Genomic DNA, 12,135 nt, shown 5'->3' on the forward strand with positions numbered 1-12,135 from the left:
CTATAGGCTTCCCATCCCTCCAGCCAGCCAGCCAGCAGTCTCAAGTGTTCATCCCTCATTTAATCAATAGACATGTAAGATCACTTCCTATATGGAAGGTGCTCTGCCCATGAACAAGCACATAGGACCCAACCTCTAGTGGAAGCAACAGAGAATTGGAAAGTCAGCAAAAAGGAAGATAAGGATTCTGAAGAACCAAACCATCCCTGATAATCTAAGAGCCTTCGTTATGCACACCAATTACTCTGCTCCGAGGGCGAGATGATATTACGGCCCCACACAGTAATTAATGTGCACGTGAAGGCCCCTGAATTATCGAGAAATGGTTACCTTTGGTATATTCAGTGTAGGAAGGCGTGGAAGTACATAAGGCAATTTGGAAAGATCGCAGTGTCAAACAGTTCAGACTCCGAAAAGAATCAAATGGTGACCTGTCAGCCCCAGCCCCAGAGGAACCTGGACCACTGAGGTTTCACTATAATGCAGGACAGAGAAAAGCATCGATCACTGATACTTTAAATCAAAAAGCTGGGGTATTTTTCAACCCCAAACCAGAGCATGGCTACTGTATGTAAAATGTTAATCTTCCTTCCAAAGTATGTAAGTATAACTATGAGTTTCTGTAAAAAATAGGGAAAGGTAACTGAGAATTTTGAATTACAGGCTATTTTATAACATACAAAGGTTGGGAAGCAGTAAAATTTTTGAAAAGAGTGTTTAAGAATGGGATATCTTGCATTGACTACTTTGTATCACATTGAGTATTTCCAATTAATGGAAAACCTAATGACCTGAACACTTAAATTTCCACTGTCACTAGGACCCTGGAATGCTGCTTCTGGGTGTTTAGACAGTTTAGGGTTCCTGTTTTCCATTGATAAGATTCCTTTTCTAGGAGACCGCCTTGTATGACATGCCACCATGGCCATCGAAACAAGGGAACACAACAGTAAGATTCATTCCAAGTGTCCGGGCTCCAGAAGGAAAGGCAGGGGCGTGTGAGCGTGCTCCGTTCAGAATATGTGCGTATCCAGTGTGCTGACCTCATACAGGGAGGACAGTGTTTCAGGAGAAAAACTCTTCCGCTCTCTCCCTTTCACCCTCTCTGCCCCTCTTACATCAAAGACGAACGAATTTTTTGAGACATGAAAGGCTTCAGCTGTTCGGCTGACCTGAAGCAGCAGCTGCTGTAGGGAGTTGCCATCTGTACAGACCTCTTGAGCAGACTGTCCCTGTTCTGCCTTTTACCGGAAGCAGGGGCGATCCTGGCATGGGAGGCTAGCCCTGGGGAAGTTGAAAACTGACCACATGGATTATAATCAAATTAAGTCAGTGCGAGGAGGGAGCAGAGAAAGGACCACACTCAGTGGGTTTCTTGAGATGTCAATCTTCTGATCATTAGCTTTGCGAATATGGAGGGAGGCAACTTTCTCTGCAACGGGGAGAGGAGGCCTGAGGCCCAGGATTGGGTGAAATTAACCCACAGAATGAAAATTATCCTCCTGATAATATATTATTATGAGTAAGCTACTTACCCTTACCGTGTCTCATTTTACTCTCTGAAATTGGGGTTAGAACCTGCCTTTGAGAGTGGCGGTGTGGATCAGACCCAGTAAAGCACGGGCGAGTAAGTGCTGAGTGACCATGGTTGTTGCTGGTGGTTGACCTTCGCAGCCGGGACAGACGCAGTCACAACACGCAAGCCCCTCTGGAGCGGGGCTGCGGCTCCTGGGGCTGGCTTGCTGCCCCTGTGACGGTCTGTATGGCCTCGCCACCTTTCTTGTTTCTTGTTTCACGGGTCTCTAAAGTTCACACCAGAAAGTGTGGTGGAATTTAATATATAAAAAACAGATTTTTAAAAAATGTAATCCTTTAACAGTGTTACTAAAATAATTTAATTGCCAATTGATTTTAACTTCCCAGTGTAAAATAAAACTCTGAGTTCGAGACAGTGTGACTTTATTTTCTTTAATGCTCATCGTTTGGGTGTTAGAGACCAACGGTGAGCAGGGCTGCTTAGTGAGTATAGGTTTGCAGCACTCCTGATCAGTACCACAGTAATTACCAGTCATGCATCACTGTTCGCTTCACAGGTTAGACTTGTTGACTTTTAAGACTGTAAAAAAAGCAGGACTCATTTTCATTTCTCTTTTGAATTTTTTTTATTGCAGTATAGTTGATTTACAATATTATGTTCGTTTCAGGTGTATAACATAGTGTTTCAGTGTTTTTATAGATTACACTCTATTTAAAGTTATTATAATATAGTGACTATATTTCCTGTGCTGTACAATATACCCCTGTAGCTTATTTATTTTATACATAGTAGTTTGTACCTCTTAATCCTCTGCTCCATCTTGCCCCTCCCTCCTTCCCTCTCCCCACTGGTAACCACTAGTTACCATCTGTGAGTCTGTTTCTGTTTTGTTATATTCATTCGTTTGTTCTATTTTTCAAATTCTACATATAAGTGATAACATATACTGTCTGTCTTTCTCTGACTTATTTCAGTGCTTATTTTCTTTATGTCAAACAATTTTGCTTCTTTCTTTTTTCCAGTTTCCTGAAACTATTTCATCTTCTCCACTTCTGCTTTAAAATTTCTCTTCCTTAAAAGTTCCATTTGTCTCTCTCCATTTTTCCTATTTTCCCTATAAGACTAAAGGTCAGCTTGCTCTTGTTTTTTATTGTTAGCACTATCATTACATTTTAACATTTTTTTTTACTTGCTGTCTAAGATATCTGAAGTCTTCTAATAGAAGAATAATAATAAAATTGTAAATAGATATGTGAGCCTCAAATCACTTTCTGATATATTCAGTGTTTCTTATGATGCCTGTGGTTTTTGTATATAGGAATACAAAATATACAAGATAAAATGAAAAGTGATATTGAATAAGAGGGCCAGGTTTTCAATTTATTTTTCATTTTTGTTTCAGTGTTGGGTGCATTTATGGAAGGGACAGAATAAAACATCTGTCAGAAGCAGTTTGTATGTAAATTAAAATGGAACTCAGAAGGATTATAAATGTATCTTATACGTAACATTTTCTGTTTTCATTTATGTTGTTATTGTGCCTTTCAAAATAGCAATTTAGGATGTTTGGAAAAACAATTAGCGAAAACACATAACTTGGACTAGAACGTGGACAGATGATTTTTTTTTTTAATGAAAACAAAGGTGCGCTTTGTATGCATTATTTCCATTTCACACGGCTAATCAAAACCCGGGCAGTGTGAGAGCACTGCCGCCTCGGGAAGAAGAGCCTCAGGCCAGGAGTCCGGTCCGACTCAGAGGGCTGTGTTTAGGAAAACAGTGGGTGCAGGGGTTAGGGGTGCAGCCCTGGGGCCTTAGGAAAGCTGCTGGGCCTGGGTCCTCATCTGTAGAAGAGGGACGTGGCAGCACTGCCCGCCTGGAGGGCTTCGCGGGAGGTGGTGTGAGTGGCTGGGACAGTGCCTGGCACACGGTGAGGGCACAGCACACATGAGCACCCACCACCATCACGTCATCCTGATTTTGCCCTGAAACTGGTGTAGGATTTTGCCCCTAAAATCCTCCCTGGGTCTTGGTTTCCTGTCTGTACTCTGGAGAACGTATTACTCAATGCCCCTTCAGAGAGTTGTTTGGGGGATTTCTAGGTGCTTACGTATATGCAAACTTCTGTATCTGGGGTGGGAAGAATGACAGAAACCTAAGTTATTACTGCATTCTTCCTCGAAAGAATAGCAACAAAGTGGGTTACCGGAGGTGCTGTCAGGACACTTAGGGTTCGTAAGGAGAGTCAGAACTCTGACAGTGGTGAGTCTTTGAGAGAAATAAGGAAGATCAGCGCTCGTGGGATGGAAACTTGGAAAGTCAAGGCTAACGAAAATGCTGGTGATATTTGATCCCGATTCTCAGTGTGTTTGTACCTTGCTAATGATGTTAAACCGTGAAGCCTTGTGAGATCTTGTGTTGCAGTGTGGTTTGGCCCTAGAGCTCTTGCATGCTAACCCAGAGTAGAAGATTAGCCTGTTGCATGCAGCCGGATGCTGCCCTGACGAGACAAGCATGTGTGGGAGGTTGATGCAGTTCACCCCCCTTGGCTGAATTCCTCCCCCGTCCTGTCTGTGGCCTCATTCGCCGTGGTACGTGTATAATACCTTCATCATCAGTTTCACTAACCCCAATGCTCCTTCTTCAGTTTAGCAATCTGCTGAAAGGGGCAGTCCATGGAGTCACCTAAACCTGTATCTTTCTGATTTCTTTAGATATTAGGTTGAAAAAGCTCGTTGATGAACGGGAATGCTTATTGGAACAGGTAACGATCTTTTTATTACTTTCCGAGTTCTGGAAAACGGGGCACCTGAAACCGGGAACCTTCCCATTCTAGCTTCTTGCTTCATCAGGAAACCCCTGATGCATCGTGGCTGAAAATAATTACCAAGCCAGCCAGTGTTCTTAATGTTCTTATCCAAGTAAAACATTAGAAATCCTATCAGATTTCGAGAGATTGTCCCAAAGATTCAAGGCCAGGCCAGGGTCTGAGTTTGGTACATGCTACATGGATTGCTGCTTACAATAAAGATTTATGTAGAAGGCCTAGATTAAGCATTGAGAGTCAAGGGTGTTCCCCAGACATTCCAACACCCTTCCTCTTCCACTGGCCTGTAAAAGTCAGTTTTGTAATCCCTCGGTGGTCAGCACACCTGTCCAGCAGGTATTTCTTTGTTACAGCTGATCCAAGTTGTTTTCACTATAGTTTACCTTCCTTGACCTCTTCTGCCTCAAGAAATGCTACACAGCTGTCCTATTTGGTCTTTTTCATATGCAGGGTAGTATTAAATTATTCCACAATCACTTTCTAAGGAAGCTCGATTTTTCTCATTTTCCCGCGTAAGCCTAATCAAAGGTATTTGCCTCGCTTTTTACAAGATGTGAAGATTTCTTTCAAAATTGGGTTAAGGCACTAAATGTGGTGGGAGGATTCTCATGAAGTGCCTGTGATCTTTTAAAAACACATGTCCATGGTAACTCTGTACTTGTTTTCTTAGAGCAGCGCGCACCGATGGTTTGTATGTCACAGGGGTCGGCTCTGTTCCTGTCGGTGTGGGGGGGGACTTCCAACACGGCCGCAGAGATTAGAGGTTAACAGAACGAGGGCTGGGAGACACCCCATTACATAGCAGAAGAGTCCACAGTCACGGCTGTTAACTGCCATTCCAGCTACTCTGTGTGCGTGTGTCTCTCTCAGAGGGAAGAAAGCTGTGTAGAGGCCAGCTCTCTGCAGGTGGCAAACCTACAACCTGTTTGGGTTCCGCTGGGGACAGCACTGCTGTGCCTGGAAGGCTCCAGGTGGCCCTTCCTGGCTTTTGAGTGAATAAAGCAAAGGTGAATCGTGTACTGATTTATGAACTTGTAGATAAACACTCAAAACTGTTTTTACGGAAAATCTCCTGAATTCGAGAGGAACTTCAACCTTAGAAATAACTTCTCGCCCAGAGTTACAAAACAATGCATGCCTGTTACCGTAAATAGAATTCCATTTCCATCCTGTATACTACTGTTACTCTCTAAGAAGAGTGCTCACTGGCACAAGGGTTTTCATTTATTTATTTGGGTTTGTTCCTTTATGAAACGGGAGAGACTCCCCCATCTTCCTGGTGGCTCGTAATGTCTTACTACATTTCTCTCCCGCTTCATTACGGAACCCCTGTCTCTCTGGCCCCTTCGAGACACACGGAATAACTGCAAGGCAACATCGGATCGTGCTTAGTGGGTGTGGGCTTTTACGTGACATGCAGCTTCCTTTCTCATAGGCTCTCATCTCATTTAGAATCGAGAAATTAACGTGCTTTATTGGTGGATGTTTGCAGATTAAGAAACTCAAAGGGCAGCTGGAAGAGAGACAGAGGAATATCAGATTAGACAGCCTGCACCCAGAAGATGGGGTCTTACAAAACGGGACGGACGTGCACGTGATGGATCTGCAAAGTAAATGTCAATCCTCCTGTAGAAGAAATCCCTTTGCCGTGCGCGATTTTTATTGTACTAATGCGAGAGGAGAAAAACTGTCGTGGCAAGGAGCGGCCGGTGTTCCCAACGTCCCCCCCAAAGCCCTGAGTACAGAAGCACAAAGATGTTTCCTTGTGGGCTAGAACAAGGATGGGCAGGTGGGCAGAGCAAGGATGGTTCTGTCTGAGCCTAAGAAACAGAACAGGTGACCCAAAACATACACCAAGGTACCACCAGCTGACGTGCTGCTAGAAACCACGTTTACTACGCTGAATACAGTCTTTGGATCTGCTGATTGTATGGGGAGAGCGGAAGGTATCTTTCTGTGCCAGTAGACTAGGAGGCTTACGGGGACAGAAGCAGGCCCAATCTCTCTCCCCTTCCCCCTTCCCCCTACCATTTCTTTGCCTTCTTTGCTCAAGGGCGACGATTATAAAGTAAGGGCTTGGTTCCCAGTAACCATTGTTTTAACATTTTCAAAGCCCAAGAGCTTAACAGATTTTCCTTCTCTTTCAACCTTTAGGGGATGCCAACAGACAGATCAGCGACCTCAAATTTAAACTTGCAAAATCTGAGCAAGAGATAACTGCATTAGAACAAAATGTACGTGCACACTTGTACGCAATCACTGGCCGCCCGACTGAGGATTAACTGAAGTTTTATTTGCTAGAAAGGCTTGAAGGCTGAGGACAAAAAGAAGCAGAGAATTTTAGAACCAAAAAAAGGTCCTAAGGGGGGTAAACAAGGCAGCAAGTCTCTCTGTGTATTTCCTACAAGGAGAGGACGTGGGGAGGGAGAGGTCATCACTAGGATCTGGGCTGTTATAATCGATACTAATCCTTTATAGACAAAGTTAGTTGCAGAAAGTACCTAATGTGGTTAGGGGTTTTTTTGACAGTTTGTTCTTTTAAAAAAAAAAAAAAAAATCGGTTAATTACAAAACGCTTCATGCAGGGATGTCCCTTTTGCCTGGATTTTCCCTCTTTCCATCCCAGCCCAGCAGCTCGCTCTGGTCCCTAGATTTGGGGCGCTCATGCCTCCAGCGTGCTGGGCCCTGGGACAGACTGTGTCCTAACCGAAGGGAGAGATACAAGCAGGTACTCTTGCCCCCTCCATTGTGGGTATATGTGGCTGGAACTTTTTGGAATTTTTGTAGAGACGAAGATGAGAAGCGCACCTAGAAAGTGATGCGTGTTCGGAAGCACGCCTTTGAGGGCAGGCTGAGTCTCTGGCCGCAGATGCCACCCCAGAGCCGCCTTCCGTCACCCCCGCTCTCTGAGTTCCTTGCCTCTCTCCTCCCTTTCCTGATTCCCCACCCCCCAACCCCGGGAGAGATTAGACTGGAGCTGAGGTCCTGGTGGAGCCGTTGCCTCACCAGCCTGGTTCTGCAGGATCGACCCACATCTGGGAGAGATGGTGTCATGGGGTCTGCATGGCGGGAACCACACTTGGGACAAGGGTCAGGGAGGAAATGAGTCCCTGATAGGTGTCAGTACTGGCTTGCTCATAAATATGAACAAATAGCTTGCGTGGCCAGAACCTATGTAATAGTCCCAAATGCTAGATCATAACTATTGTCATGGTGTTTTCTCTCATTTTATCAAGTTATACCTTTTGATCTCAAATATAGTAAAGCAGTCGGGGAAAGAACACAGGCCCATCAACTTACACACATGATTTCTCCTCTCCTCTCAGGTCATAAGGTTAGAAAGCCAAGTATCACGTTATAAACTGGCTGCTGAAAATGCTGAAAAGATAGAAGATGAACTTAAGGCTGAAAAACGGAAACTTCAAAGAGAGGTAAATTTTCTAGGCTATTTCTAGGAAAAGAATGGGTAATGCTATTCTAGTTGGGAGAGCAGAGGGAGGGTTTACCGCCGGGAAATCTGCGGCCGAATCATTCATTATCACATCTGCCCAAACCTCTCTGAAGGGCTGTGCTCACACCGTAAAGGAAATTGTAGTTCAGCCAATTAGGAGCTCAGGGCCAGAATCACCTGTCAGTGGTTTTTCTGTCTACGGTGATTGCAACTATCATGCCACCATCTTCCGGCTTCTGCTAAGAAATCTGTCATTCTAACTCTTTTTAGGTGATCTTTCTTTTTTTACCCCTCTCTAGCTGCTCTGCCATTCTCTTTGCCTTTGACTTTCTACACTTCACTCTAATGTGTTAATATGTGGGTTTACTGCTATTTGTTCTGCTGGGGATATGTTGTGTTTCTTTGATCTGTGAGGTCTTTTTTCTAAATAAATTTTGGAAAATTTTCAACCACGATCTCCTTCAGTAACTCCTCTTCCCTAGACTCCACCTTCCCCCTGGGACTCTGATCAGAGGATAACAGATCTTCTCACGGACCCTCTGCATTTCTCTACCATCTGTCTTTTCCGTTCCCCATCTCCTTACCTCCCAACGTTGCATAATGTACAGTTTTTGTAGATCTTCCATTTCACCTCCTTTTGTTTCGTATTCTCATTCCTGATTGTTTCTTGTTTATGGTTCCTTTGCTGATTGTATCCTTATTTCTTTAACGATTTCATACACAGCTGTTCTGCTTTCCACACTGAGGACTGAAACATGTTCAGTCTTTGGGGTCTATTTCTGTTGTTTATTGCTTCTGTTGACTCAAATGGTTTGTCCCACCATGTGTTTGGTGTTTTATGAGATTATGCTTGATTTGAATTTATATACTTGAATTTATACTCCAGGCCAGACTTGGGGAAATTTCTACAGAAAGGGCTTCTGCTTCTGCTTCTGCTTCTGCCTCTGCTGGTGAAAGGCAGGGCAGGGCCATTTAACCTGTCTCAGGACCCCGCCCACCCTCCTGGAGGGTTTTGGATCAGAAGCAGAACTGCAGACTCTGTTCTAATGATGCATGTCTCCACAAGCACAGGGCTGTGAACCCCCGCCTTAGGGCACCTCCACTCTGCCTCACTGCCTGCGGTCCGTGCAGCTCCCTGCTGATGTGGCTCCTGCTGTGCCCCCCAGGCTCTGTGCCCCCCAGGCTCTGTGGCCCTGGTTCCCGGGCACGGTCATCCTGGCCTCAGGCATTCCCACTTCGGTTTCTGGCTGCAGAGCCCTAGCAGCCAGCTGCCCGGGGCTGTGGGGATCGCCTCCTCCAGGTGGTCTGGCTCAGCGGTTGTTTGTTCGTTTGCCTCACCTTCCGTGAGACCGTCACCATCCCCAAGACTGTGCCCTGTCTGGGGTCTAGCTATTTCAGAAGAGGAAGGTTCCCTAGTTACTCATGAGGCCAGAATCTTGTGCCTTGTGTTCCTTTTTAAATTAGGAAATATACGTGGGCTTCCCTGGTGGCGCAGTGGTTGAGAGTCCGCCTGCCGATGCAGGGGACACGGGTTCGTGCCCCGGTCCGGGAAGATCCCACATGCCGCGGAGCGGCTGGGCCCGTGAGCTATGGCCACTGAGCCTGCGCGTCCGGAGCCTGTGCTCCGCAACGGGAGAGGCCACAGCAGTGAGACGCCCGCGTGCCGCAAAAAAAAAAAAAAAGAAAGAAAGAAATACACGTATACACACGTGTAGGTATATGTGTATTTTTAGAGTCTCGGTGGGTCTGGGTCGTAATTTGTCTGTCAGTAGGCTTGGAATCCAAGCTCACTGCCTTTTGCCTTGATTTCCAGCTTCGCTCTGCATTGGACAAAACAGAAGAGCTCGAGGTGAGCAACGGCCACTTAGTGAAGCGCCTGGAAAAAATGAAAGCCAACAGGAGTGTCCTCTTGTCCCAGCAGTAAAGGCCAGCTCTGAACAGGAAATGATTGGGTGGATGGAGAGCATTGTTTCGCGCGCTGTTCTGTTGCTGTCTGGGAGCACTGCTTCTTCCCCTGCTTCCGAGAGAACACCCCTGGGGAGCACCCGGCTCAGCCCCGGGACCCCCAGCAGCAACCAGATGCCTCTGTCTGCAGACCGCAACCGGGGCTGGGGCGGCCGCTCCGAACCTGCAGGCCATTTAATAAGCACACGGGGCCGTGGAGCTCTGTTTCCGACGGTGCGGCAGCCTCTTCACGCCATTTAAAATGGTGATCAAAGTAAAGATGAAAGTGGGACTTGAGTTTTCTTTTCATGTGTCTTGCTGAACATTAAGGGGAAACGTTTCAGTGTTGGGACTTCCTTTTGTGGCAGAATCTACAATTTGAGCGACTTCAGTAGTATCTCTTAGTCTACGCTTTTCATACACAAAACACTGTGGAACCACAAGCCATTACCAAGCAAAACTCTTTCACTAGAAACAAGGGGGATGGTCTAGAAGTAAAAGTGACCTTAAGAAGACTCTTTACAGGCAACAATGAAGCTTTTCTAAGGGATTTTTGCATCAGTTCAATCAAAAGAATACTTTTTTCCAGGGTAATTAGGCAACAGCTTCACTGAAAATGACAGCTTTTCATTCGCATTATTGAATCCTTATGTTTGGAATTGAAGTTGTTAACTTCTTTTAAAGAGTGTACTATTGGAAAAATTAAAAAATGAAACGTTGAGAGACTTCAGCAATGTGGTTTTTATTTTTTCCCACTGAGAAAGAAGCTCTCTATTTCATCCTAATTGTTCTCTATATTTTGCATCATCTTTTTCTTTTCTTAGCATATCAAATCAATGCACTTTTCTTTCTCTATTTAAAAAAGAAGGTGTATTCACAGTGAATAAGAATAGAACACTTATAAGAATCAGCAGCCTTAGAATAAAAAGTAAACTGAAGAAGTGACAGACCAGAGTAGAGGCAGTAACTCCAAGGACAAAAGTAAAGGACGTTGGGCTACTTGCTGATTCTCAGTTACTCTTTTGTACACGTTGGGTTTCACTTAAGGCTGGTTCAGCCGGCCAGCTTTTCGGGATATTAGCAAGTGCAAACCAAGATGACATCATCCATAACTATACCCATTGTGGACTGCTAGACGTGAATTGGAATATATAATTATTCCATCTTTCTTAATTATATATAATTAAGAAAACATTCCCAGCAGAGTGCTAGAGGTCACGAAGTTCCGTCCCCCAGCACTGTCTGGATCTGGGATACGCAAAGCTACATTTCACTGGGTAAGAGAAATTCGGTCTCCTTGCGCCGAGGATATTCAGATCTTCTTGAGTGTTCCATAGATAAAACTATCCAATCACTAATCCACACGTCAGTGCCACAGACGTGCTATAGCTGCTGCATATTCAAAAAACAATGCTTTTATGTGGAAACCTACTCTGCAGACAGCTCCAACTCCCCACAGGTTTCTATATTTACCTAAGATTTGTTAGAACAAATTTTAGGATGATTGGTTTCAAAACACTTAGTTTGAAATTCTACTTAATGAGCATTAAACGTTCCAAGTTGTTTCAGGAATGCAGTGTATCGGTCCGCTCCAAAAACAGAAACCACCCAGTAATTGGAACAGGGAAAGTGTAATATAAAGAATGATTAACTCATAATAGGGGATTAACTACTACGGATGAAAGAGGATCTAAAGAACCCGAGAATGCGACAAACTGGGACTGAGACCTCATTGGAGGGGTTGGGGCCACTACCCACTAGGGGCAGACAAGTTACAGGGTGACAGAGGGCTGACATCAGGAGACAGGAAAACTTGGGCCAAGACTGGGAGAAATTTTGGTTGAGGGTCGCACCACCGGGTGACCTGAATTGCTCACCACAGGTGCCCCGTAAACAAGGAGGAAGAAAGCACGACAGAAGGAACCAGAAAGAGGAGCTCCTGCAGTGACACTTCCTGCAGTGTCCTTCCAGCCAGCAGAAGAGAAACGTCTACTTCATTGTCTTACCTCTAATGTTCCTTCCACAACATCTTAATACAAACTTGCTTAACCAGTGAAATATCCATCTGGCTCACAAATAACACTAATGACAGCAAACACTTATATTTCATTTAGACATGCCCGGCAGGTAGTTAGATGCATATTTTCACTCATTTGATTTTCATGAAAACCCTAGAGAGGTAGATGCTGTTATTAAATCCATATCACCGATGAGGAAACCAGAGCCTGGGGAATCTCACAGTTGGTGAAGAAGCGACTCTTGCTTGTCTCACCAGCCCTGGGAAGATGGTATTTCTCAAATCAGTGGCTCTGAAGGAAGTCAAACCTTTAGTTTGGTACCTCTTGTGCCAATCCTTACAGACACAGCAAATCCATG

General features: G+C 44.8%; 1 protein-coding gene across 4 annotated transcripts in view; it reads left to right on the forward strand.

Annotated features, from left to right (window-relative positions):
* The window catches only part of LRRFIP1 (LRR binding FLII interacting protein 1), a 142,905-nt gene extending 132,473 nt beyond the window's left edge, over positions 1–10,432 (forward strand). For all 4 annotated transcript variants that reach the window (XM_082840880.1, XM_082840879.1, XM_082840881.1 and 1 more), the window contains 5 exons: positions 4,252–4,301; positions 5,857–5,974; positions 6,519–6,598; positions 7,691–7,795; positions 9,629–10,432. In XM_082840880.1, the coding sequence (XP_082697006.1) occupies positions 4,252–4,301; positions 5,857–5,974; positions 6,519–6,598; positions 7,691–7,795; positions 9,629–9,739 (464 nt within the window). In that variant the 3' untranslated portion in view covers positions 9,740–10,432. The remainder of the gene's footprint in view (positions 1–4,251; positions 4,302–5,856; positions 5,975–6,518; positions 6,599–7,690; positions 7,796–9,628) is intronic.
* Positions 10,433–12,135: the final 1,703 nt, after the last annotated feature.

Source organism: Leucopleurus acutus, assembly GCF_964270905.1.
Source record: "Leucopleurus acutus genome assembly, chromosome: 6".
Lineage (NCBI taxonomy): Eukaryota > Metazoa > Chordata > Mammalia > Artiodactyla > Delphinidae > Leucopleurus > Leucopleurus acutus.